Source organism: Varanus komodoensis, unplaced genomic scaffold (genome assembly GCF_004798865.1).
Source record: "Varanus komodoensis strain SLA01 unplaced genomic scaffold, ASM479886v1 scaffold12, whole genome shotgun sequence".
In the NCBI taxonomy this organism is placed as follows: Eukaryota; Metazoa; Chordata; class Lepidosauria; order Squamata; family Varanidae; genus Varanus; species Varanus komodoensis.
In genome coordinates, this window is record NW_025335349.1 from 13,090,865 (window position 1) to 13,117,377 (window position 26,513).

The following is a 26,513-nucleotide window of genomic DNA, read 5'->3' on the forward strand; positions in this document are numbered from 1 at the left end:
GCATGGATCCCCAGGACCAACATCCTGGGAGTCCAACACCAACCCCAAGACCACCTCCGTCAGCTCAGGCAGGGAGACTGCTGGGCAGCAGGCTGGGTGGTACCCAAGCAGAATCCCTCATCTGTCTCTTGAGCCCAACACAGGGTATAAACACTCAAGACCAGCTCCTACATGGGCAGGAAGCCTGGAGAGGGCAAGTGGGTTCCTATAGACCACGGCCACTTGCCCCTCCCTGGGTGCCTCTGATGCCGTGTCAAGGACTCAGGTGGGCACAGCTGGGAGAAATGAACCCCACCCTCTTCGCTCACTCCAGCGCAGGAAGTACATGCCATGTCAGCCCCCTCATCAATTATCATATCATAGGAGAAAGGTCGTGTTTTTAACCAAGCTAGTTCATGAAAAATAAACTAACATTCTGCTGCCTAGCTAGTCAGATATTGTGCTGAATTCTGCTGCCTTTAGTAATGATGCAGTGTTGCATGTTTTATTATGCAGATTAGCCCTATTTAGCCCGCTTTTTCCAGTTTTGATAATAACCAGGACTGGGAAGGTGCTATGCAGGACATTTGGCAGCCCCAACTAAAGCCACTGAAAACCCTTTCCAGATTTCAGCACACATTTCCAGCACACTTTCAAGCACACCTTTCTAGTGCCAGGGGCTAGAAAGCTGCATTAAAAGGTGTCCAGTATTTAGGAAGCTGGATTTCATATTCCAAAGAGCCTTGTGAATTTGTTTTCTGTGCCACTGATGAATCAGAGCAGGCAAACAGCCTGCCCTCCTGTGCCACAGAAGCACTGGCCTCCTCCCAGGGAAGCAGCTCTGCACATGAAGGGCGCATGGGTAGCACATTGGGCACCACCAACTGGGTGAGCATTCCCAGGAGCCCGCATTTCCTGCTCTGCCTCTCCTCTGTCCCCATCTTTACCTCGAGACTCTCAACAGGCTCCACTCTCCCCAACTCTCCCCACAGCTGTGGGACAAACACTGTCCTAACAGCCAGCTGGAGAGCTTTCCTGGGCTGATGCCCACAGCAATGGCCTTAGGTGCAGGTCCCGCCCATGAGGGGCGCAGAGGCATGTGGGTGGGGTGCCTGCACCTCAGCACAGAGCAGGCAGCACAGGGGAGCTCCTCCAGTGCGCAGGCAGTTGCTGTGCTGAGCGGCAGGGAGGAAAACCCCGAAAGGCAGCTGGCTGAGGCCCTGCCCCGGGGAGCACGCAGGCCACTGGGGGAGAGGCCGGAGCGGTGCAGTCGTCTGGGGCTGATTCTGAGCCAGGAGAAGGATGGGATGGGAGGCCGGCCACCGTTTGGAGGGAAGATGGATTGGCGTGGGAGCCATGCAGGCTTGGGAACCAAGTGCCTCTCAGCCCAGGACACACAGGAGATACCATGCCACCCGGTTACTGCATGGTATTGCTTAGCATTATGTGTGAACATGCCCACTATGACATGGGCCGGAATCACATGGTAAGTTATACTAAACAACTGAACACTCTTTATTCTACTCTGGAAGACTCAGAAATGCTGAAACAAGAAAGTCCACAAGAAATCCCAAGTATTAAGCTTAAAGTGATAACATATTTCACATCCAACTTTCACTTAGTATGAATTTTAATATTATTAATTGCATTTCTATGCAACCCAGTAGCCAAAGCTCTAAGGGCTGTTAAAACTATTCATAAGCGTAGGTACATTAGGCAAACAGGACTGGGGGAGGCTGTAATGTCAGCTGTTTTCGGAAACTGAGTTGTATGAACCTGTCTTACCTGTGTTAAGATTCACTTGTACATTTTTAATGAAATGCTGTGACGCTTTTGCCATTATTTCTATTTTACATAGTAAAATATGTTATAGAAATCTACCACATATATGCGTGGTATAGAAATAAAATTAACAACAACATCAACAACTGCTGAATAAAGTTTATTGCATTATCTGAACTCAATCCATGTCCGCACACAAACCACTTGTGTTTGTTCAGTGCAGAATTGGTAATCAATTTTACCACTAGATGGTGCTCTAAAACTATTGATGAGCCTATCACATACCTCTGCAGTAAAATTGATTAAAAAGAAAGTTCCTACGGACTGTTAATAAATAGCTCAGGAAATACTCCTTCTCCGCAACTGCCACAAAACCCAAGGGTTTCACTCATAACATGCAGCTCCACTTTGAATAACATTAACTCTTTAATTATGTCGTTTTATTTGTATAACATTGCTGTGGTTCATTCCTTCCATTGAAGTTCCTTTCCTTTCTGTCCTTTACAAAAAAAGAACTTTCTTCGACAATCACTCCACCTGACTGTTGTCAAATCTTAATCTCTGCGGGGGTTTGAACAACACAAACCCCAGTGGGTTCTGCCTTTGTTGGTCTGGCGTGTCATCCTAGCACCATCATGCTATTTCAGCCCAAGTTGCTTTTGATCTTTCGAAGCCGTGAACTGAAACAATGATCTGTTCCATGGCTTCTCGTACCACAATGACTTGCTGTGTGCCTGAACCTAGAACCCCCTGGTGGCCAGAAGTGGAAAGACACTTGGCAAGAGTGGTCCACTGCCGCTCTTAAGCACCGCTGACAGCTGCCATTCTGCACGACTCTCAGAGTTATTGCCGCCCTGCCTGCCTCCAGCAAATAACCCCCCGTCCTCACACGCGTCTGAGCGAAGCCCCTCCCAAGCACAAGCGGAAGGGGCGAGAATCAGTTTGGGCCGTGGTATCTGGTTGGGGGATGCACCACTCCGCTGTTTCCCCTGCGCCCCGCCTTCTCACCTTACTAGCCAGACGCAGGCACCCTCAAGCGGAATCCACTGCGCAGGTGCTGGTTCGGACGTTTCTCGGGCAAGCAGGGTCAAGAGACAGGGCCAAGTGCTGCTTCCCCCTCGCCACCGACCTTTGCAGGAAAGGTGCTGGGGTGGGCACCAGGTTGGGGTTGCCTCTCTTGCAAGAGGGAGGAATCAGCTGGAGGTTCCCCCCCCCCCGCCCCAGCTGCTTCTCCACCCTCCTGCTCATGCACAGTAGGGGCTTCCTTCAGGCAAGCACAGGGGACAGGGGGGAATCAGTTGATTCCTACCCCTCCCGCTCTCTCTCTCTCTCTCTCTCTCTCTCTCTCTCTCTCTCTCTCTCTCTCTCTCTCTCTCTCTCTCACACACACACACACACACACACACACACACACACACACACACACACACACACAGGACTTCCCGCAGGCACACAAGCCACGGGGGAATCAAGCGAACGGCCGCTCCTTTCCACAGACGGCCCGCTGATCCGTTCTCCCAGCTTTGCCTGAAAGGTCCCCTCTGGAGCAGGAGGCGAGGGCCCCTGCTCGACTGCCTCGCCTTCTCTGCTGCGCTTCGGTGCATGAGCCGCGCTGGCAGAGCAGAGACTGCCCGACAGCTGCCACGAGCTGGATGCGGCTCATGAACACCGCCGCCAAAGCGAGGAGCCTCACTCCTCCCCATGGGGCTTCCTGAGAACTGCCCCGCAGGAGTGAGAGGGAAGGAGATGGCAGTCATGGCGAATCGTGCTAACCATTCAAGGTTGTCTGTTGTGACACGTGAACCCAGTCGCTGTTTCTCAACTCGGTCCTGATTTCTTCTGCATGTGAGCAAAGGCCGTACCTGAAGTGCAGTCCTCCGCACTCCAGTGGCTGGCTTGAGAATGCTGGTAGCTGGAGGGCTTTTTCTGACTGAACTGGCCCTGGATTGCACTGCGAATCTCTCACCTCTTGTGCTGTTACTCACTTACAGCACCTCTCTTTCTCTTGCTGTAGATTATTTAGCTACTCACTCATTCCCTTTCTTTTCTTTTGAACAGTTTTTAGGGTGCAATCCTAAACAATCCTACTAGAGAATAAATCCCATCAGACACAAAGAGGCATCTGTTTCAACGTGCATAGGCTGTAAAAAAAAAGTCTTCCTTTGCTCCCTCACCTTGCCAGTATTCTCTTTGTATAGCTCTTGATCATTTCTAATTACTTTCTGATTCTATTCCCTTTCACCAAGCACTGAAAGGCTCTTTTCCTATTCCTCCCCCTCCCCCTGTTCCTCTTGTCTCCATCTTTATTAGATTGTAAGCCTACACAGAGGATTTACTGTGGATTTCTACCTACTGCATTCACATTAAGAGCTCGGGAAATATTGCATGTTGGTAGCAATAAAGATGTTTTTTTCTGTGCCAGTCACACTAAAGGAAAAAATTAACTGAACCAAGGCTAGAATATAGTCATAACTGTATTAGCTGAATCAGTTCTTTATCAGGTGTGGTTGAAGTACCAAGTCCTAATTTGTAAAGTTTCTGTTGGTTATTCTAAGTCAGGGGTTCCGAACCTGAAGGAAAACTAGTGAGACTAAAAGGAAGGTATCTGGCTCAAGAACCTAACTACAACGCAGAGGTGGGGGCTGAGCTTCTAAACAAAAAAACATTATGTTGGACAATAATAGAGATGCTGCTAGAAAGCAGTATTTTCCCTTGGAACAGGCCAGCATCCCAATGAATAAACAATGTTAAAAGTCTCAAGAAATAAAATAAAAATCAGAAAGGGCAGGTAGTCAGGCAAGTGCCCAGAAAGGCACTCACAGGTGCCGTGTTGGAGACCCCAGTTCTACGAGGGGCGTTCAGTGTATTCTCGGTATCGGGTTGATTTGCTATTGATGTGGGTAATTTAATTATTTCATTAGCTAATGACACTGTCTGAGGGTATACATGCAAAAATTCAAATAAGTGTGATCATTAGTTTCCTAGTAATCTTCAGTGAAAGACGACCATAATGACTGACGCGACAATGTTGAAGAAAATCGAGCACTGCGCTGTGATTAGCTTCCTTACAAAACAAGGAAAAAGTAAAAAAAATCATTCACAAAGAGATGGTGGCGGTTTCCAGGACTCTGCACCTTCATTATCTACTGTTCAAAAGTGGTCAAGTGAATTTAAAAGGGGCAGAGAAAGCATTGAAGATGCTTTTGCTCAGGCGGGCCCGAATGCTCATGGTGCCTTAGAAACAAGTGTGAGTCGAGTGCTGTAGGGAGTTTTTAGGGCTCTGTGGTGACGATCCATCGAGTATTTTCAACCGGATTGTTACTGGAGATGAAACTTGGGTTCATCACTATGACCCTGAAAGTAAGCAGGAGTCCACGCAGTGGCATAAAAAAGAAATTTCCAAAGAAATTCAAAGTCACTCCATCGGCTGAAAAATCATGGCCACTGTGTTTTGGGACTCAAAGGGAATTTTATTGATTGAGTACACAAAACAAGGTGAAACCATAAAAGCAGCACCTTACGCAACCACTCTGCGTAAGTTAAGAGAAGCAATTAAAGAAAAAAGGCAGGGAAAACTGACCGCAGGTGTGTTGTTTCTTCATGACAATGTGCCCATTCACACGGCATGTGTTTCGAAGGCTGCTGTGTGAGCCTGTGATTTCGAAGAAATAAAGCACCCACCCTGCAGCCCGGCCCTGGCCCCCAGTCACTACTACCTATTCCCAAATTTAAAAAGAGATCTTTGTGGAAAGCGATTTTCCGACGATGAAGAGCTCAAGGCGGCAATTAACACACATTTTTTAGACTAGGAGGAAGGGTATTTTTTTACAGAGAACTGAAAAGTTAATTTCTAGCTGTGATAAGTGTATTGAAGTTATGGGGGATTACATTGAAAAATAAAAACTATTTCAATTTAGTATTCCTTTTTCTTCATGCCGATACTGAGAATACAATGAATGCCCCTCGTAAGCCAGCTTGAAAGCTATGCTTTTGAACTATGAATACAATAACTTTTTGAGAGAATAGTAGGCCTTCTGGTGGTTGTTCGCTGGCAGGATAAGTACAGGAAACTTGTTTTTATACCTGCTTTGTCATCTTGAATTAAGTGCCAGAGCTAAACTATCAATTACGTAGCCTTCTTTGGGGAACTAAGTAGACTGGGAGCATCTTGAAGCAGCAGGTCAACTGTCTCACAAAGCAGCTCTTTTCCCTCAAGGACTGTCTCAACATGCAACTCGTAATTTTTGTCTCTAGTAAACGTAGATTCCATGCTACCACTTCCCATTCAGTTCCCATTTGTGGTTTATTTTTTGAGTGGAATCCAGAGTAGACTAGCAGAACTTATTTTCCATAGTGAGGCTTTGTTGGCTCATATAGCTACCCCCATCCTTGCAAAATAACTAAATAACTGAAATTGCACTACTGAAGAGCATAGAAATCTGTGGAGTGGCATGTGATAGGCATGGAGTGATGAAGCACGATGCAGACAGTGAGAGAACTTGGAGGGGGTGCCTTCTCATTTGCACAAGACACCTCTGAATTCAGGCCACTGTCTCCAGTTCTCCTTACCTGATGTCATCATTTTATACTGCCCCATCAGGACACATGGGCCTTACAGAGCAAAGGCAGATTCCTGCCCTCAGGGAGAAAATGGGGGAATGGCAGATGAAGCAAAGGGAGAAGGGGGAAGAGATCAATGTGCAGTTATGAAAACTTCAATACAGCTGGGAAGGAGGAGAAGCGGGGAGGCCACTGGAGACCTGGGAAAGGTGGATTTTAGGAGGGAGGAAACATCACATACATATTCAAGGATAGGATGCCAGAATGTGGGAGACGCAAGGGGCAATGCACAGAACTGTTTTGGGAAGCAGGAAGGTTTCAGGTGAGAAGGGAGGCAAGTTGGGGGGAAGAAGCTGAAATGAGAGTTCTTGGTGAAAAACAGGTACTGAGAAACTAGCCAGAACAAAACTTGGTGTGGGGATGGGGGGCACTTGTAAACCAGCAAAGGGGTTGGCAGAGGAATATAAAAAGGTGCATATGCTACTATGTAGTGAGTGGTATAAATTTAGAAATAAGTACAATAGTTTAAACAGAAAGACATCACATCTCACTGAGTGAGGAGGGAAATGGACCAGGTGAACAGTGTGCTTGCTCCGCTTGTTGTTCAGGTGTAACTGATCATAAGCTACTTCTAGGCTGCCTCCTGCCCTCGCTTCTTACAGTTATATTTAAACCAAATTTGCCCTGCCCTTCGAATGGAGGAGTGTCCTGTGTAAAGAACCCATGGCCACCCTACCAAGGCTATGGAAAGCTCTGTGTTAATCACAGGAGATGGGAAGCCACTGAACAGACCTGAAGTATGACTCATGAAGGGAGAATGAAGGAAGCAGCAAGTTGTTTTCACAGTGGAGCTCAAGACAGAAAGAGGCGAAAGGGCTGAAGTGTGAAAAGGGAAGGCAGGCAAGAAGAACATGCCTTCTCTGGATGTGGATGTGACTGACACATTTTTAGTGCAGCAGATGAGTCATCCCAATGAAAGTAGTGACACAAAAGCAAGCTGACTGCTTTTCTCCTGGTTTCTGTAACCATATTTTGCTGGAGACTTTATGGCACTCTCAAATTTCATTTTAAGATTAGGCCAAGAGGTCATAATCTGCTTTAACTTCCCAGCTGATACATAAACCATCATGGATAAAATAGATCCATGGGAGATGTGCAAAGAGATGTAATATGTGAGCAGAGAAATATGCAAGGATTCTTAAACTGAATCTTATCTTATGCTCATATGATTGGCTCTCAGAAAGAGTCAACAAAAACCACAGTGGTGCAATAGCCTAGCCAACGTTACCAAGCATAAAGTACTCAGGGCAGTATCAAGCCTTGAGATGCTCAGTAATGCACAGGGAATTCTTAGAATTCTCACCCAATTCAATTGTATTGTAAACCAACCTTCCTTTCTTCTTTTGTTGTTGTTGATGTATTTTTGTATTGTATTATTAAGTAGTTAATAAAAATTATTTAAAAACCGAGAACCATTCTTTCGAATACCTCTGAAATCAACCACTGCAATTGAGCCATTTGAAAAAGAGAATTCACACATTCTAGCAAATGTGATAGTTTCCTTTCAAAGAAAAAAAAAGCATGCAACATATTCTTCCACAGTCCAGTTAGCCTGGAAATAACCTTATTTCCAACTATTATGCTCTCCATATTCTTGGAGCAAGTATTTATACATTAAATTCACACCTTCCATACAAAATAAACAAGGCTTTAGTTATCATGCATAATTCTATATTTGGTTCCTGGGTGAAATGTTAAAACATATTTATCTGCTTATTTCAGGGTAAGGTGAAGTAAAGAGGAAATGAAAGAGCAAGTTGGTTCATAGTATTCTAGCCCAAAAGGTTTTTTTCCCCCATCAGAAGAGTTAAGATTCCGCACAATATTGCTATAAAACCAAACAACATGGAACTTCACTCCGTGCCATCTGTGGTCTATTTGTAGAGGTTTCAAGATTTATGATAGTAGCAGGTACTGCAGTGGCAATCTGTGTGGTTCTCTATCTTTGTATTTTCATAATATGGAATGGGAGCCTTGGAAAAAATAAAAACAATAAAATTATATTTAAGCACATTGCAAAAAACAAAACAACACGACCAAAACAGCATTTTCAAGGAAATAGGGCCGTAGGGCTTTCTCTCATTAAGTAAAACCTCTCATAGCTAAATAGCTTCTAATGTAGACTGGGCAGCAGCAGGAATAATTATCTACAGTTCTTTTCATATGAATTATTACAGAGTCAATGACCATTGTAAAATTACTGTGAATCGAAGCAGATTGAAGTCTAAAGACAAGAGAGTCCCCTCCCGCAATTGTCACCAGTTCCATGCATCTAAAGTTCCTAATCTGCACTTTCCAAAGCAGTCTTTATCTTGGCAGGGACAAAAGGCTGGAACCAGCTAGATGTGAACTTTTCAGAAAACATCCCCAACCAGCTAGGAAATTGCCCCAACCTCTACCTGAGTGGTGGTGGCAAAATTCTGCTGCCCTTCTGATGCTCTAGACTGCAACTACTACCAGCCCAGGTTGCATGGGCAATGGTCCGGGACCGAGGGAGTCGTGGCGCAAAATATCTGGAGGAAATGCCCAGTTATAGCCCGTTACCTCTTTGAAAGATCTTGCTACACAGCATGTTGCTTCTGAGGTAATGTTTTTTGGGACTGGCATTGTCTTCTTTGACCTCATGGGAGTGGGATAAGCCCGTGAGAAACAACATCCCACACATTGGTAAACAGGCCGCCCGTTGAAGAGTCTTGTCATGTGTGTGTTCAGGCTTAGTTTACATTCAGGACAACCTATGAGACACACACATACATGTATTTCAGTCCTGTTCTAGACTCCACTTGTACGTTGTATGCTTGATCATTTTATTCGCAATCATGCTTCTCACCCACATTTCTGGATCCTCTGAACCCCTTATTAAGCATTGATGTTACACTTACGTTGTTCTGATATGGATGCCTGCTTTCCAGCCCGCTGGCATAGAAGCAGAACTTGGCAATGAATTAATTTGTTAATGTAGTAATACAGTCTAGAAAGCCACCAGATAGAGATTATCTGAAATAATCACATGCAAGAAATTTCCAAAAAAAGGTATGTTACCATTTCTGTTTAAAAATATATATACTACTGCTACATTATTCTTTTCTTTTGAATTCACTTTTCGCCACTTCAGGAAATATAACCTGATGGGTATACTTTATTATCATGATATACAGATGGCAGAGATGTCACTGGTTTCACTCTTGATCCTGTTTGTTGGTCAATTTAAAACAGTTATTTCTGCCTTGTAGGTTCAGATCCCCTCACAACAGCTGCCAACATATAATTTCACAATATGCAATCATCCAGTGTATATGCAGCTATGCAGTATCAAATAATTCAATTGAAGTCATATGTTTAAAATCCATAATTCATGCTATGAATAAAGTCAATAAATAGCAAGAACCAGCAATAACACTCATCACAATGTTCAAAACAATATTAATTCAAGGAACCTCACCCTGCATGGTAAACTCTCCCTCCGGCAATGAATGAAGGATATTCAGAAATACAGACATGATGGCAAAAGTGACAACTGCGTACTTTCCATATCCATCCATGACCCTCCTGCAAAAGAGAGAAAAAGAAAGGATTTCCCTCTTTAATCCTCAGCAAGTTTATTTCAAAAGAGATCCAGCCGATTTCATGGAAGCAGTTTAGGGTCACAGGAGATATTATCTGATGTATCTGAATTCTGCTTGTTGAACAAGGTATCAACTAGAACCACAGACACCAAACTGCAGTGCTGTTTTAAGGTAGAATGGAAAGTTGGCTGCAATTCCACACACACTTACATGAGAGTAAGGCACATTGGACTGAATAAATGCTGTGCAGGCATGCCTAGAAGTATTTGCTCTTGTATTTGAAAAACTAGTAACACTTTGAGCAAAATTAAAATTTACATGGAACTAATACCACTATGGGTCAGTTCATAACTCGAAGGCACATTTTTGTGCACTGGGTGCCCTGTGGTGTGATATACAGTGTGCAGTATGTGCTATTCCTTTCCCCACAAATTTAGATGATCTTCTGTGCTGATGCACAGCCGGGAGTTCGAGACTTTTCTCATTTAGCAACTTTTAACTCTATTGCTCTTTAAGTTAATAGGTATCATTCAGTGACTGGCTTTCTATGCTGTTGTTCTGTGTCATCATTTTTATACTGATGTGTTTTATGAATTTGATGAAGTACATTTTCACATATTTGTAGAATATTTGTTAGTGGTTTTATATGCCTCTGTAAGCAGGGAGAAGTGGTATAAAATTTGTGATGTGTATAGTCCAGTGAAGTGTTCCCATTAGCTGTAATTAGAATGTGACTTAAAAAAAAGTTTTAGAAAATTGGCATTCAAAAGGAGAGGGTTCTGTTGCCCTCTTTGCACTGCACTTTTATGCACACTTACTGGCTGTAACCTTCATTGATCTCAATAGTGCCTAATTCTGAGAAGACATGTGCAAGATGGTATGGTAAGTACTTGGAGAAATGATCCAGGAATCATTGTAGTTATTTAAAATAATTGCATGTAGGGAAACAAACATTCTTTTCTCCAAAGAGAAAATAATATATTTCATGAATGTATTATGGAAGATCAAAATGAGATCATTTTTATAAGAATATATACGTATATATTTCTTATATTTAAATACACATTTTAAAATAGGGTTGTTTCACTTAGTATATGAAAGCAAATCTGGATTTGACATCAAGGGTCAATTTGACGTGTAGTTGCAACAAGTCTCTGATCAATCCCTGATAAGTATACCTGCTGGATATATTTGTTTGTTCCATTCACACTTTAAATATTTAGGAGTGCACCTAAATTAAATATGTAAAGCATATTAAAGTTATCAAAGGACAGCTAGAGTTATTAATAATCAGAAATCACTTCTATTTTCCAGATCCTAAACAGGATCCAGAGAACCATGACTTGCATCCAAAGAACGTCAGGCAGAATTCTGCGCATGTACCAGGGCTTTCTAGGAAAGGTAATGTGGAAGCGAACACAGGGAAAGTAAAAAAAAAGTCAGAAAAGATGAGAGCCCCCTCTTTGGATAAGCATTTTGCAGGCAAGGCAGCACAGGGGCTAACACTGGGAAGGTACAATCAGAAGAAATTAGAACCCCTAATTTAAGCATCTGTTTGTGTAAGGGACCCAAGCCTGCAGACCCATCGCTGTATTTAGAGTCACGTGGAATAAACTGCAGATAGGGATCCAAATGGGGGTCGCATGTATCACCACTATCCTGCAATAAACCACCACCACCCAGAAAAAGTAATATATTTCACCCTTTGAGTAATATATCTCACCTCAAAAAGAAAAGTAATATATCTCACCCCTGCAACAGTGCACAAAAATTCAAACTGTGGGATTAAAAAGCAAGAATGATCAAGTTTTTCATCTAAACTGTACTTTCATCTTAGAGGTGGAAAGACAATGCATGCAAAAAGGTATTAAACATATTGAAATGGTAACCGGAACAGGAGAAAAATTAGTTGGCTGAAACAAATGTGTCTTCAGCAGTGTACCTGAAATATAGCAAAAGAGTAACAGCACATTGTTATTTTACATAGATCAATCTTTCAAGGTAACAGATTATATAAAATTTCAAATTATTAGTATGCATATACCATTTAGCAAATTTACAATTTAGCAAATACTATTACCCTTCCTTTTTCCAGATGAGGCCAGTTGATTAAGGGTCTTGTAACTCTGCTGTAGCTTGTTGCTGGAACGGAATAAACCTCGCACTTTTCTTTTATACTAGCAAAAGTAAGCCAGTGGATTAACTGTAATTTCTGCTCATTGGCCAACTATTGCTTGATGTAATTACTGTTCCATCATACTGATGTTATCTTTTCCTTGACCCTTACACAAATCACTTGATACATTGTAATATTAAAGAAATGTCAGATGCTGGGCACATGGATCAGTGGTGTTTACCATGAAGATTTCTTTTGCATTATCTACAGTTTAAGACATTTTCCAATAATTGTAGCCTTTCAAAAACAAAACAAAACAAGCCACTGAAGACTAAAGTCCCTTGATTATATTTCCTACATTGATATCTTTAAATCAGGGGTCTCAAACTCGACTTACCTGGGGGCCGCTGGAAGTAGAGTCTGGGTGAGGCTGGGCTGCATCAAGTATTCCAGCACCGCGGTGGGGGTGGACCGCTCATCCCGCGTCGCTCCCGGAGGCCGGCCCGGGCGCCGCCGGCGCTTTGAAGGCCGCAGGGCCCCTCCCCATGCCCCGCCTGTCCTGGCAATTGGCCCGCGGGCCACGAGTTTGAGACCCCTGCTTTAAATGAAATATGAGAATTTTATTTTCAATCCTCATAGTCAAATCATAAAATACAATAGTATTGTTACTCATTTCTGATCACATTCTTTCTATTCCTATTGCAACACTTCCATTCTGTGTTCATTTCTTTTTACCCTTTTTAATTATGGAATGATCCATGATTCAATAGGGCTTGTGTTTGCAGCACATGGCCAAGAAATTCTCAGATGCAGATTCTGACACAGTGGCCTGAGCAAAGTAATACTGCTAAGCTCCAGACTGTGGTCAAGAGATCAAGATTGCTCTGTGTATTTGTATATTCCCTTCCTCCATTGCTGTTCCCCACCGCATCCAGTGTAATTTCCCCTCCTCTTTGATTTCCAGCCTTTAATCCTCATTATAATATGAATCCTGGTTGGTATTAACCAGGTTAATAGCAATACATATATAACTAGAAACCATGGTTAAAACCAGGAAGGGAAAAGACGAGTCATTTGCCTAAGGGAAGAGAGAAGATGGTCAGGGCTGATTTCTTAACAGGTTGGTTGTTATTTCATTGTGTTTTAATTGTGTTTTTGATGTTTGTTTTAATTGTATCTAAGCAGGAAGAGGGTTTTAGTACTGCTAGCCAAATTGAGTGCCGTTTGTTTGTTTGTTTGTTTGTTTGTTTATTAGAATATTCTTATCTTATCCCATACAATCCAATTGTCTCAGGATGGCTTACAATAGAAATAAACAATAAATACAAACAAAGAATACAGTAACAGGATTAAATGTGACTGAGGATATTAATAAATTTTTAGAACAAAGGTGGGATAACTATTTAATAAAGAAACAAACCAAGAGACAGTGGCCATATTTTTCTCAAAACAGAAGTCCTATTTAAGCAATTAAAATTCTCATACTGCCATTAAAAAACGATTACTGTATTTGCACTCTAAGACACCATTGCAATAAAACATTCAAGTCAAAATAGGTACCTGCTGCTTGGTTCTGCATCATGTGTCTTTTGGGAGTTATAGTGTTCTGATTAAATGATAGAAACCTAGAACACAGAAACATAGAAACAGAATGGGTCAGAAGGGGCCTCCTGGGCCATCTAGTCTGACTCCTGACTCCAGCTGGCTCTGCTCGTTAGCAAAAAGTAATCTGGTAGAACAGAAAAAGCACACTTATTTGCCCACACACTGCCTAGAGAAAAAAGAAATTGTAAGGAAGGAGCAGAGGGCTTGTGCATGTTTGTGCATGGTGGTGGGGGCTCAAGAAAGTTGCACTTTCAACTAATAATGCAATGAGATCAAGAACTTTTTAAAAGGGGGACAGCACAAGGAATGTTTGCCCAGAGCCTCACATATGAGGGCAACCTTGCACACAGAAGTCATATCAACACTGGCATTGTTGTAGCATTGACAGCTTTCTTTCTATGTAGAATTAATCCATTCTCTCTGTAAATGTGTGCCTTTAAGAAGCATAATACTTACTACATAACATGATATCCTCTAAATTAACGTCATCAAAACCAATAGGTCTTGTTTCTGAGACAGCATGGTTAGGATGGGACATGGGAGCACTTGTGATGATCTTTTTGTTGATTATTTATTTCCTGTATTTATATCCTGCCCTTTTCCTTCCAAGGAACTCAGTGTGACTTACATAATGGTCCTCCTTCTCACAATCTTATCTACACAACAACCCTGTGAGATAGTTTGGGCTGAATGGGGACTGGCTGAGAGTCCAGTCATCCAAAGTAACCCCGTGAGCTCCATGGCTGAGTGGGGACTAGAACCCAGATCTCCTGAGTCCCAGGCACACACTCTTAGCCACTGCACCATGCTGGATCGTCACTGTTATTTCTCTTACAAAGATTTAATGAGGGACACAACTTGCTCACTCATTAAGGCACATTGCCTGTTCTGTGCCACCCTCAGAAAATGTGTCTGCTGCCACCATTGGATGCTACCATGATTTAATGGTATTTTGAAAGTGCATTTGTCAAAAGAAAGGCTTAAAGAAAAAAGCAGTGAAGAAACATGCAAAGGGCATTTGTGTCAATATCTCCTGTCTCAGAAAGCACACCAAAATACACTTTGGAGAACAGCCTGTATCACCTCAGGGATTTTTTTCCTCTCAAAATTATATGCCTGGTTATATGCTGGGCTGTTGGTCTAGAATTCATAAACTCCTAAACCAATGAAGGACCTATCCCTGAGTCTAATATACCAGCAGAATATTTCATCTGTCATAAAGAGAGCTTGCTAAACAATCTTCAGAAGAAATACAAAGCTTCTGCACCAGCAGAGTGCTTGAGTATGTTCAGAATAGTGATGGAAAACCTGAAGCTTCAGCACAAGAACACTGAAATTTATTTATTTTGGAACCACCCAATAGCCAAAGTTCTCTGGGCAGTTCCCAACCATTATGCATTATCTGTCACTCTCCACTCTGTGTGAATATTAGAAAATGAGGATATATGTAGTTAGAAGAGGCTGTTAATTCTGTATCAACAAGAGTTTGTTTTGTCGGCAAACTTTTTCAGTCACTTAGAGTGCTGAAAATTAAACTACCTTGTGAACAAAGGTTTCTGAAACTGGTTTTCCAGGTGAACAAACTTGATAATTGCAATTTTAAAACATTATTAAAGTAGCAAGACAGCAGTGCATGGGGGTATCTACTGCATTGGGCTGCCACATGTATGACTATTTGAACAGAAGTCATGGGGGTGTGTGCAGTGTAATGGCTCCCAGGAACAATGAACTCTGGCAACAAGTCTTTTCCCTTGAAGCCAAGGTTCTTCACCTGGAAACACTGAGGCAAAGTTGGTGGAGTTAGAAGTACCTAATAGAAGTGTCCCAGGCCCTGCCTGAGAGCTTTCTTACTGTCACAAATAGTGGGGTTTTGAGAAAAGAGGGCATCATTTCAGGGGAAAAAGAGAACTGATCTCTTAGAAATGACATATTGATAAGTATTTTATGTGAAGAAGTGATGTTGCTCAGGAATCAGTATGGTATGGAAGTGCTCTGAATCGACTGGAAACAGTGGCCATAGTGCAACCGGATTTAATATATTTATGCAGAAAATAGCCAAAGAAGTCCAAAACAGTCTCATCTGAATTCAAAGGAGAAAAATTCTGTAAAAGTATGAGCTCTGGTAAAAAGGAAGTTGAAAGGGGGAGTTAGGAGGCTTAAATCCCTTCAAAATGCTTGAGGGTTACTCAAAACTACAATAATAGTTCAGATAGAGTGGGTTAAGAAAGGTAGCATTGAGTCAAAGAAATCACCAGCATAGCTAATGAGCAGCATCAAGGACATTATTAGTGTCAAGAAGGCTTCCTTCAGGTAGTAGAAGTCTTGCCAAAATGAGGGGGGGTGGGGAGAACATCAGCTTCCACAAAGGATATGCAAGCAGACAATAAGAGGCATACTAGGCATTTACATTTCATACAGTCTGGTTCCTGACTCCTAGCTGAGCAGATCAGAGGAAGCTGCCCCAGCTGGTCTAGGGACTATTGTATACAAGCAACCAAACTCCCAGAGAGTGAGTGAACGAGGAGAACTAACAGAAGTTTGACTGGGGGTTTGTAGTGGAAGAGAAGACAAAAGCTGAGGCAATCAGGTGAAATTTATTTTAATTCCAAAACTCCATTTATTAATCAAGAATATTATTATACATCTAACTTTCCATTTCCACTCCTTCTGATTTTGTTTTTTTTTCTCTTCCATATATATTATGCCCTATTCAAATAAATGTTTTTGTAACAGGCAGTATACCAGTAGTTTGCAATCAATGATAGAATAGCAGGGAATTTCACTGCCCACTCAAGACTTCTAGCTCATAATGTTCATTAAGTGGAAAATACAAGAGAATATTGCTGTGAACAAATAATGCTACTGTAAAAATACCAGAACAGAGGTTGTTTTTACATTCCCTGTGTACTTCTACGTAATTACTAATGAAAGGTAATCTATGCAAGAAAAGACAAATAAGGCACCTGGCATACAGAAATATTACAAAACAGAGCCATGACTTGTTAACCAGCAAGTATTTATAATAATTATAATAGGCCTGAAAAGCTGTGGTCCAAGAAGCAGAGTGCTGCGATCCCAGCTCTGCTTCAGATCCAAAGGAGAGACAACTCTCAGCTTTAGCTTCATTTTTCACTCTTGCAGAATGGAAGGAAAGATAAGCAACTTCAGAGGGTTCACAATGTTTAAAGACATGAGAAACTGGAAAGCACTTCCTTGTACACAGATTCCATGAAGGGGGCATTTGAAATAGTGGTGTTTCTATATGCATTTCTGAAACTCCAATGGGATTTTCGATGCCGGAGTATCAGATGTCACCACAAATATTCAGGCTGGTATGGAAAGTAGCCATGCAGTTCAGGAGAAAAAACTTTTATCCTGACATTTGCTACATCTGTTTGTGCATAATGTATAGTTAGGCCCTAAGCAGGTATTTTAGAGAACAGCACACATGGGCAGACGGGGCTTCTCTACATGAGGCATATATTATGCACTTGTGCTCCTTCACTCATGGAAGTTTGTGGGATCTTTTCAGAATCTTGTGGTCTTCCAGGTCCTCTCCTGAGTTTTCCAGCCTTTTTCACAGGCTTTTTAAAGAGGAAAATCCGGTACACAATTTTAAATTTGGATAAGCTGTAAAGCCTCCTGGAAGCCTGCTAGTTATACCACAGCATCACAGAAATTTTAGAAAGGTCAAGAAATACAAATCCTCAAGATAAGCCCTGTGTAGAGGATGAATTTTTCCTCCACAACAAAAACAGGGGAAGCCTCTGCATTAGGGGCAGCAAGTTAAGCCCCTCATGCAGGGAACCTCAGAGGCCAGAACAAGGTAGCAAGCAGTAGCAGAAATGTGAGTGAAGCCTCCCTGATAGTCCTGTTCCCAGTACAAAACAAAACAACCTTGAATGCAAGACACTGAGAACTAAAACAGCTGTTGTTGTTACATGCTGTCATCTCTGACTTCCAATGACCTTCCGAAAGAATGCCCTTCAAAATGCCTGTCCTTGACAGCACTGCTCAGCTCTTCCAAATTCAAGGTTTTGGCTTCCTTTCAGTTCATTTTTAATCTGGTCTTCATTTTCTTCTTCTGCCTTTCACTTTCCCTAATATTATTGTCTTCTCCAGTGAGTCTTGCCTTCTCATTAAGTGCCCAAAATATGACAGCCACAATCACATCATTTTTGTTTCTAGTTCAAGCTCTAGGACTTACTTGTGTCTGTCAGTCCACCATATTCACAAAACTCTCCTCACATCCATTTTCCTCCTGTCAGCTTTCCTCATAGCTTTCACACCTATACACAGCGATCCGGACTACAATCATGTGGATGATCTTGTCCTTGATCTGCAGTGAAACACCCTTGCTTATCTTTTGTAGTTCCTTCTTTGCTGCCCTTCCAAGTTGGTCTTCTTCTAATTTCTTTGCTGCTGGAATTGATGACTGAGCCAAGGTCTGCAAAAACATTCACAGTTTAAATTTCCTCACAGTTGTTATTTCAAATACATATCTCACAGCTATGTCTTTATTTTTACTCAAGAGTCAGATGTAAGGAGTATGATCTGGATCATAAAAAGCCACCTATGCCCACACTAGGATTCTGACAGATTAAAAAAGACCTGGCTGATGGATATATATTTAAAGTAATATCTGCTTTAGCTCCTGCAAACTAGCAGAACTTCAGGAAGGCAAGACACTTGAGAAGACCTAGTTAATATGCATTTGATGGGATCAGCAGTAGTGATGTGTGCCAGAGATTGTGAGGCAGAAACAAAGGAGAGACATTCACACTGGACATGTTCACACATCATATTAACCTACCCTGGCTATAAGCTACAGCAGGTTGATTGTCTGTGAAACAACCCACAGTGAGCCCAGCAGACTAACAGACTTCCTTTTTCCCCTTCAGTCTTCCTGCTAGAATCCCGGGGTGGGGGGAGAATCAATGAAAGAGTGACTTGTCACTATCACCAGCTGTTTTGGGCTTGCTGTGGCATTTTTGCTTTTTACCCTTCTTTTTTAAATCTCTATTTAGAAAGTTAGGAGGAGCCCCTTCAAACTGCTTCAGTGGCACCTTGGAAAGGCTGCAGTAATACAGAGCTATAGTACATCAAAAGGCCTAGAGAAAGTTGCAGTTGCATTCCAGTACGTGACTCCTGTCCTCTCCTCCTCCTCCTTGCTGGATTTAATGGTAAAGAATGTCCAAAAAGGCCATTTTCCTACTAATTTGTTGTAACATTACCACTTTTCTCAGTAAATCACCTATCTCTCTTGGCCTAATTCTTACTAGGCTGTACCATTTGAGAGCCCAGGTGGGAGTTCACATGATTTACTGATCCTTCATTTAAAAAAAAAAGAAAAAACCTCCATAAAAAACTGGCATTATAGAGGTAAGCCTAGGTCAGAATCTTTTTTACCTGGCACCTATACTTTCTGTGAGAAGTTTCCATATTGTGAAATATGCTATTATATAAGCCCTACCTAAGTAGAGCCGTCTAGACAGCTTTAACACTGAAGAGAAAATTGTCCATATGAAATACAGGAGGTTCATCTTTTTAAAGTTCCTCTTTTCAAATGATCATAATTTTGTGTACCCAAGTAGGTCCCGCATTCTTATCATCTTCCCTTGACTGTAACTGGCATGTGTTCCATAACTTAGTAACAGTAACACATACGATAACATGAGGATTCATCAGCATCATAGAGAGACATGACAATGTTTTAGGTTAGAATGCAACAATTCACTTTTAATGGCCGTTGAGCAACAGGACATAGAGAAAGATGAATGCATGGGGAAAACTGGGAGGCAGGCAAGTGTAACAGCAACTGACTTGTACCAAGTTTGGCCTGCTTTATTCAAAGCGTTTTTAGCCTGTTCTTCAGCCAAAACGGTTCCCCTAAACACCTCATTTATGATCCATAAAAACAAAATGATGGAAAAGTCATTAGACGAAATGAAAAACTGATGAGCAAAAAAGAAAACAAGCAAATTCAGGCACCAGCCACTTATGTAGAGCTGAGAGCCAGCCAAATCGATCTGGAGTGTCAGCTGACTTCCTCCTGTCAAGTGTCTCTTGGGGAAAGAAGGAACCCAATGGAACTGATCCTTCCACATACTTTATAATTCTGACTCCCAGCTTGATATCCATAGATGCCATTGAGCCTGCTAGGTTACACTGATGTCACCACATGACTCTTGCTGTATACAGGAATCTTTTTCTCCTGTTTAAGTGGATGGGCAAAACAAACAAACCTGACAAAAAACCAACCAGACAAGGAGAAACATGCCCCCTGTCACTTTGTTGGCAAAGTGGAATCCCCTGGTAGATAGTTTTTTCTGGAGGGAGGGGTGGTAGGGCAGCTTTTCCTCCCCTTTTCAAGAAAATGGAAAAATTTGATCTTTGATCATACTTCACCAGTGCTTTATCAAGTGCAGTGCCTCCCAGTCTGTTTCAAGGTACAATTCAAAGTGCCAGTGTTCACTTTTAGAACCTTGAATCCTGGGGATAAGGTACCTGAAATATTGCTTTTTCCAACCCTGAAATCTTCTTCGTGTGCTACTGAGACAAATGGAATAAATAAATGGAAACATTATTTCTTAGACCTTTAAAAACTATGAAGTTTTTTTTATTGTAATCACCTCTTTACACAATTATTTTTTTCTATGCTGCAAATGTGCATTATCCAGCAACAATACTACATAATTACTTGTCTGGCTGGTCAAAACAAGTCTGTCCATAATCCTCATCTTAGACTGATGAAACACAAATTTGTCAACTTCAAAATTGCGAACTTTGGAGCAATACGTTAATACGAGTAAAGTTGTGCACAGAATTCTTGTCTGAACTCACATGGATGTTACTTTCTAAGGAAATAATGAATTTACTTGGTGTAGGTTCATTCCACCAATTTCAGCAATCCTGTCAGTGTATCTGCTGCAAAAGCAAGGGTTCATTTCTGCTGCTTGTTCCAAGATACAGAAGCCAAAGTTTATGAGCAAACAACAGAAGCAAGACTTTATTCTGGAAATAAAGAGAATATCAACAAGGCAAGAGCTGAGAGGTTCACCTGGTACATCAGCAAGCCAAAGCCAAGAGGTTCATAGATCAAAGGGAATCAGTAGCTTTTATATCCATGCGGCTAAAAATCACTTCAGAGTATGTTTTTCTCCTAGGACAAAACCCAAACTCAGGGTATGTCCTACAAGGACAAACCCTATTGACCAGTTATGCCGCCTTAGCAGCTGGTTGGCTCTTTGCTTTAGGCCATATGCTGACATAGTATTACACCTAGGAGGGAGGCTCCAAAGAGCAACGTGTAGTTGACCACGTACACAATGTTCATTACAAGCAGTTGTACTTGTAATGAACAGAATGGGATGTCTGTGTGTGATAAGTTACATCTGCAGGGGGATGCTATTGCACTGTTATAGAATGGAATGCCATTAAGATAAGGAACACTGGTTAGGAACATTGGCACACGGTTTCCCAGGCAATTAGTAAAATTCCTTTATACAGACACTGGTTCCACATCTTGGTCAGTGGAACAGCTTTGATAGCACTGGTCTGCATGTGTATTGAAGAAATTCTGTGGATGTACCTGCAAGACAGTGGTATTTCTAGAATTCTGCTGACTTAATGGGGTGTCCACCAATTACTTCTTCATTCAGGGGATCTTACGCTCAAAACAAATTTTTATCTTACAATGGTTGTAGAAGGTGGTAAAAGAAGTTTAGAAAAGCATCATTTTCCTGTCACCCAGTGCAAATTATTTTGATTCTTGTGAAGAAACAATTCGAATTTTAATTCCACATAATCACTTTCTTAGATGAGGTTAAATTTTCCCTTTTAAATATTCAGATTTCTCAAAATAGTAAATAAAAGCTAAATTCCACAGTTATCTATTTCATTAGGATCAACCAAATTCCATAAAATTATGCATGTTTTTGTATTCTTCAGAACTCCTCATCCAAAGAGCATTCTGCAAAACTCAAAAGCTTGCACAACTTGAGGGGACTTGGGGTGAGCCTAATAATAAAAAACTAAATATCTCACTATTTCCCTCATGGACCAGCAGAGATACCTTTACTGTTTCTAGGGATTTTTAAATAATATATTTATTGCTCAAATCAATAAGTTATTTATTCATTTACATTTTCTATATTACAGAAAGTATGCAAATACGTTCAGGACCTTAATTCCAGTCCTGTAATACCTGTCTTCGCAGTTAACGCAAGGGAATGCGCAGCGGGGGCGGGGGGGGAGTTGCCCGTGTATTTCGGAAAATAAGTTGCAACAGTAAAACTTTGCTTGCAGGGGAAATGCGTAGGAGAATCTCCCACGGCGCTCCGCCGCGACCCTAATGCGCCCACTGCTCTATTTCTTTCGCTTATTTAAAAGAAAGGTCCCGACTTTCTGCCGCCAAAAGTCCTCGCAGCACGTCATGCGGCGGCAAGTGCCAGTCGGCGCGCGCTGGCTCAAGCACGTGACCGCGCTAGGAAGCGCCGCCCCGCCCCTCCGCGGAAAGGGAGCGTAGTGGGGGAGAGCGAGCGAACTGTCTTTTCGAACTCTCCTCCCTGGTCCCACACGTGACGTTCCCCTCCCCGGAACGTGGCATTGTGTAATCACGTGACCCGTACGGGGCGTGCGGGAGGGGAGGTGGGCCGTTCCGGAGGAATAGTGGGGGGGAGGAGGGGGGCTGCGTACGCGACGGAGCTGGGTGCGAAGATGGCGGACGAGGAGGCCGAGCAGGACAGCGGCAGCCTCGGCGTTGGCAGCGAGAGCGGCTTCCCGGATATGCGGAGCTTGAAAGAGCGGCTGCTGGAGCTAGAGACGGCGCTGAGGGAAAGCGACGAGCCGGCCGTGGAAGCGGCTACCGAGTACTGTCAGCACCTTTGCCAGGTCAGGACGGGCCTGGTCGCTCTTGAGGAGGGAGCTCCCCACGCACCCCCACCCCTAGCTCGGGGAGAGGAGAGGAAGGTGTTAGTAACTGGGCCGCGCTCCTGCCGCCGCCGCCGCTCATTGAAACTGGCTCGGAGCAGAGGAGGCGGGTGGCCCGCCCCCCTACGCCGGGAGGGAGCTTCTCACGGGCCCGGGATCCCCTCCCCACACCCGAGAGCGGTCCCCCCGCCTTCCCCGTCACTTCCCCGCTCCCAGCCGCCCTGGGCTCTCTCGCGCTCTCTTCTTGACTCTGCCCCTTTGTTGTGCTGGTGCCGCCTCGGCTCTGGAGGGGCCTTTGTCTGCCGATGGCGGCCGCGAGCTCGTATCTCTGGCCCAGAAATAGCAGAAGCGTGAAGGAGGGGAGGGGAGGGGAGGAGGAGGGAGGGGAGGGTTGCTTATTCCCTGGAGGAGGAGTTGGGAGAGGTCCTGGATGCGGGCTTCTCACCCACCCCATTGTATCTCAGAGACGTGCGCCTCAGGTGAGAGAACAAGGTCTTACTCTTCTTTCTCCTGATGTCGTTATTAGCTGCCCCTTTGCACTGAGGAGGAGCAGGCATCTGGATGCCCTATAATAGGGTAGGTTAATGACTGCCCTGAGAGTCCTTGCATATCCTCCATAGAACGGCATAGGAAGAGTCAGTTCAGTAATCAGGTTGGGCTCCCTATTGTTTTCATTATAGGACGTCTCAAATTGTCCTTGAATCTTCTGAATTGAATTAAATGACCTTACTTGATTGTTGGATTGTCTGCTAGTGATAGTTCCTCTCACTTTACAATCTAAACGAAACAGATCCATGCATGGTATTTGTAGCACTTGCTCAGTATGCACACTACTTTCTCTTTCCACCAGTGTAGATGTGTTGCTTGCAGATGGGTGTTTTAACTTCCAGTCACAACTAGCTCTCTTAAATAGTGCAAGAATTCCAACTGTTCATATTGTGCTAAACTAGTTTACAAAACTGTCAAAAGAGGCAAGGTAATAGTGATATGAAGAACATCTGTGCTTGAAATTAAGGAAGTACTAAAAGAAACCTTGGTGACAGAGCCCCACTTTTGACAATATCTGTTTATTGTTTAACATATATTCTAGCAATCTTTCAAGATCTTGTTTTACTGATAAATTTAAACATAGAGTTTTTAAAACCACTTTCATTAGGGGATATGGTATTATACTTATATTAAATGGTTCCAGATAATGTCAGAAATACTCAGGTAGACTGTGTTTCTGAACCTTTATAATGGAAAATAGCACAAACATAAAATTGAGCAGATGATGGCTATGAAAGTTGAATTATCAACTCATCACGTATTTGTGAAGGCTAAAATACTTACTCTCTGCATTGCACAAATGGTGGAATATGACCATATTTTGCTTTCTAGTTCCATTTTACATTTCTGCTTTAGAATTGAGAATTTTTGAAACGCAGAGTAGGAACATTGTAAAAGTGTGAGATATTCATCACTATGCAGCACAAGTAGTATAAAGGCAGTTGAACAGCATGGTTTCAAAGAATTAGTAGATTTTAGGTTTATAAAGTATTGTAGTGTGACTTCTTTAATCTAGAAAATGGCAATCAAAATTGTAATCTAGGAGGCAACACAAATCTCTACTTCAGCTGCGGATGTTGTTATTTTAAAGTGCCTATCCTTTTAAATGAGAATTGAGAGCATTAGTGTTTATTTTTTAATTCACATTGTAGAGCAGCACTTACTTTGTTAGTAGAGGAAACTAATTTTTGAAATGCATCTAGTCCAAAATGTATATTTGGATCAAAATCTGGATGGGTGATAACATAATTGAAACAGAAATGTATCTATGAGTCTGTTGGGGGGGGGAATAAGAATGCTTAAAGCTTTTTCTAAAGGTGTCCTAAGGACAATATATGGATTATAGATTTAATGCGTATCAGGCAGTATGCTGTCTTGGTTGATTCCACTGGTGTGTGAAGATTAAAAGGCCATTAACTAGATGAATACCAGTTAACAAGTACAACTACAGGTCTGTTGTCATTAAAAGAAAAAAGTTTCAAGTGCGTTTGGGTTAATGTTTAAGGATGCTTCATCCTGTTACAAAATGTTTATTGATAGGTGCTGCAGTATGCCATATATTGTATCTGAAAGAGAATATTTAGCTTGGTTCTTATCATGAACTGCTATAGCACATTGGTAGAGCATGATTTGAATGCAAACGTTCCTGGACTTAATCCTTGGCATTTCCAAGTGGGACTGGGAAAGATTCCTGGAGAGTCACTGCCAGTCAGTAGCTGTGTTCAAACAATTATTCTCAGCTTGATAAACATATAGCAAGGAGTGCTTTGCTCTCCTGTTGGTGGTCAAAGAAAAAAAACACTGAAAACCTATAATTAACCATAGCTTCCTGTTTTGGACAAACTGGGAAATTGGTAACCAGCTTTAGGACCAGCCAGGATATTACATGAACTTAAAACTGTGATAGCCTGACTTGGGAAAGTATACCTGCTAGTTTCAGAATAATTCAAATAAAGTGGGCAACTGTGGTTAATTAGAGATTCTTTGGTATGCTTATATAACAAAGGACTTGTGTGTATGGACAAAAGGCTTCTCTCTATGATCGTAAAACTTTCTTATGTAGGCAATTCCAAACTAGATGGACTAATGGTCTGATCTGATATACAGCTTTCTGTTTCTAAGTACATGTACTGAGAAGAAATCCGCACTATCAATAGGATTATGGCACCGTTTGCATCTTTTCTTACTCTTTCTAGGTCAAAATCTGGTTTCTTTCTTTAGAGGTAGAATAATAGGAACAATTTCAAGGCAACACTTTTGTTTATATTAGAGTCAGTGCAGACTCAGCACTGACTCCCTGCAAATTAGAAGTCAATCTCAAGGTTGCATGGTACCAGGTAGCTTCTCACCTCTTCTCACAATTTCTCACTAGCACAACAGTCATAAACTTTGGCTTTGTCTGGCATTGGTGGAGACAGAAAGAACAGTTAATTCACATTAGGATTCTTTGTCAACAATGGTTTGTGATGAATCATAATATTAAATATAAATCCTTGGATCAGGGGTCTATCTAGCCCAATGTGAATAGTGGGAGTAGCAAGTATACATGGGCAAATTGTCTGCTACTTTTCTAGGATATTAGGTTCACATATCAAGGTAAATGATAACTATCATAAAGCTGTGTTGTCTTTTGTGATATCGTACAGAGGGAAACGCTATCAACTGAGGACTCATATAAGCTAAGGTGAACAGAAGATATGGCATTGCTCAGATAAGATGTATAAAATAAGTGCTTATTGGTCATAAGTTTTAACTGAGATTTGAACTTTGTGTGTGTGAGGGAGCAAGAGAGAAAGAGGATATACAATGACATTTCTTCTTTTGAGTTAGAGTCCTAGCACACATCTGTAGCTCCATCAAAAAAGCAGTTGAAAGCTTCATCTCATGCATTCTTAAAATCATTACAAGGTTTTATATAAACTAACCATGGCCTTACGAGCAAACCTTTGCTCAAGTTGACTTAAATATGGCAGGTTACAGCTTGGATCTAACTAATCATTTGTAAATAGAAAGATCCCTTCTGTTATTAATGGGGCTGAGATCTAGGATCCCTCAGTCCTTTGGAGCAGAATTTTGGAGGTATAAGAAGCTGAAATTCATCTCTTTCCCACTTCTTTTCAGCTAATGGGAGTGTTCATGAGTAGAACTCTCTTCAGAAAGCATGTTTACCAGCACAAGCAAACTTAGGATTCTGGCCACCATAAACAAGTTGAATATATTAAACCAAAATGATGTTAAACATTTTCACACCCAAAACACTGTAAGGAGCTTGACAAAGCTGCATATTTTTATGTCAAGGGAATGTGTGTTGAGTTTATTCCCCCCCCCCCGCATGTCATTTCTTCATAATGATGCTTGAGAATATA

At 42.1% G+C, this 26,513-nt stretch overlaps 2 protein-coding genes across 5 annotated transcripts in view; one reads left to right on the plus strand and one right to left on the minus strand.

The window, feature by feature from the left end:
* Nucleotides 1–8,270: 8,270 nt before the first annotated feature.
* On the minus strand, nucleotides 8,271–9,923 carry CGA (glycoprotein hormones, alpha polypeptide). The gene is made up of 3 exons (XM_044422083.1): nucleotides 9,824–9,923; nucleotides 8,926–9,116; nucleotides 8,271–8,354 (listed from the first exon to the last, which is right to left on the minus strand). The coding sequence occupies exons 1-3, from the start codon at nucleotides 9,921–9,923 to the stop codon at nucleotides 8,271–8,273; spliced, it is 375 nt and encodes a 124-aa protein (XP_044278018.1).
* Nucleotides 9,924–22,210: 12,287 nt separating this feature from the next.
* The window catches only part of ZNF292 (zinc finger protein 292), a 73,699-nt gene continuing 69,396 nt past the window's right edge, over nucleotides 22,211–26,513 (plus strand). For all 4 annotated transcript variants that reach the window (XR_006413858.1, XR_006413857.1, XM_044421695.1 and 1 more), the window contains exon 1: nucleotides 22,211–22,560. Coding sequence is in view for 2 of the 4 variants with exons in the window: in XM_044421695.1 (XP_044277630.1) it covers nucleotides 22,387–22,560 (174 nt within the window). In the remaining 2 variants the exon portion in view is untranslated. The remainder of the gene's footprint in view (nucleotides 22,561–26,513) is intronic.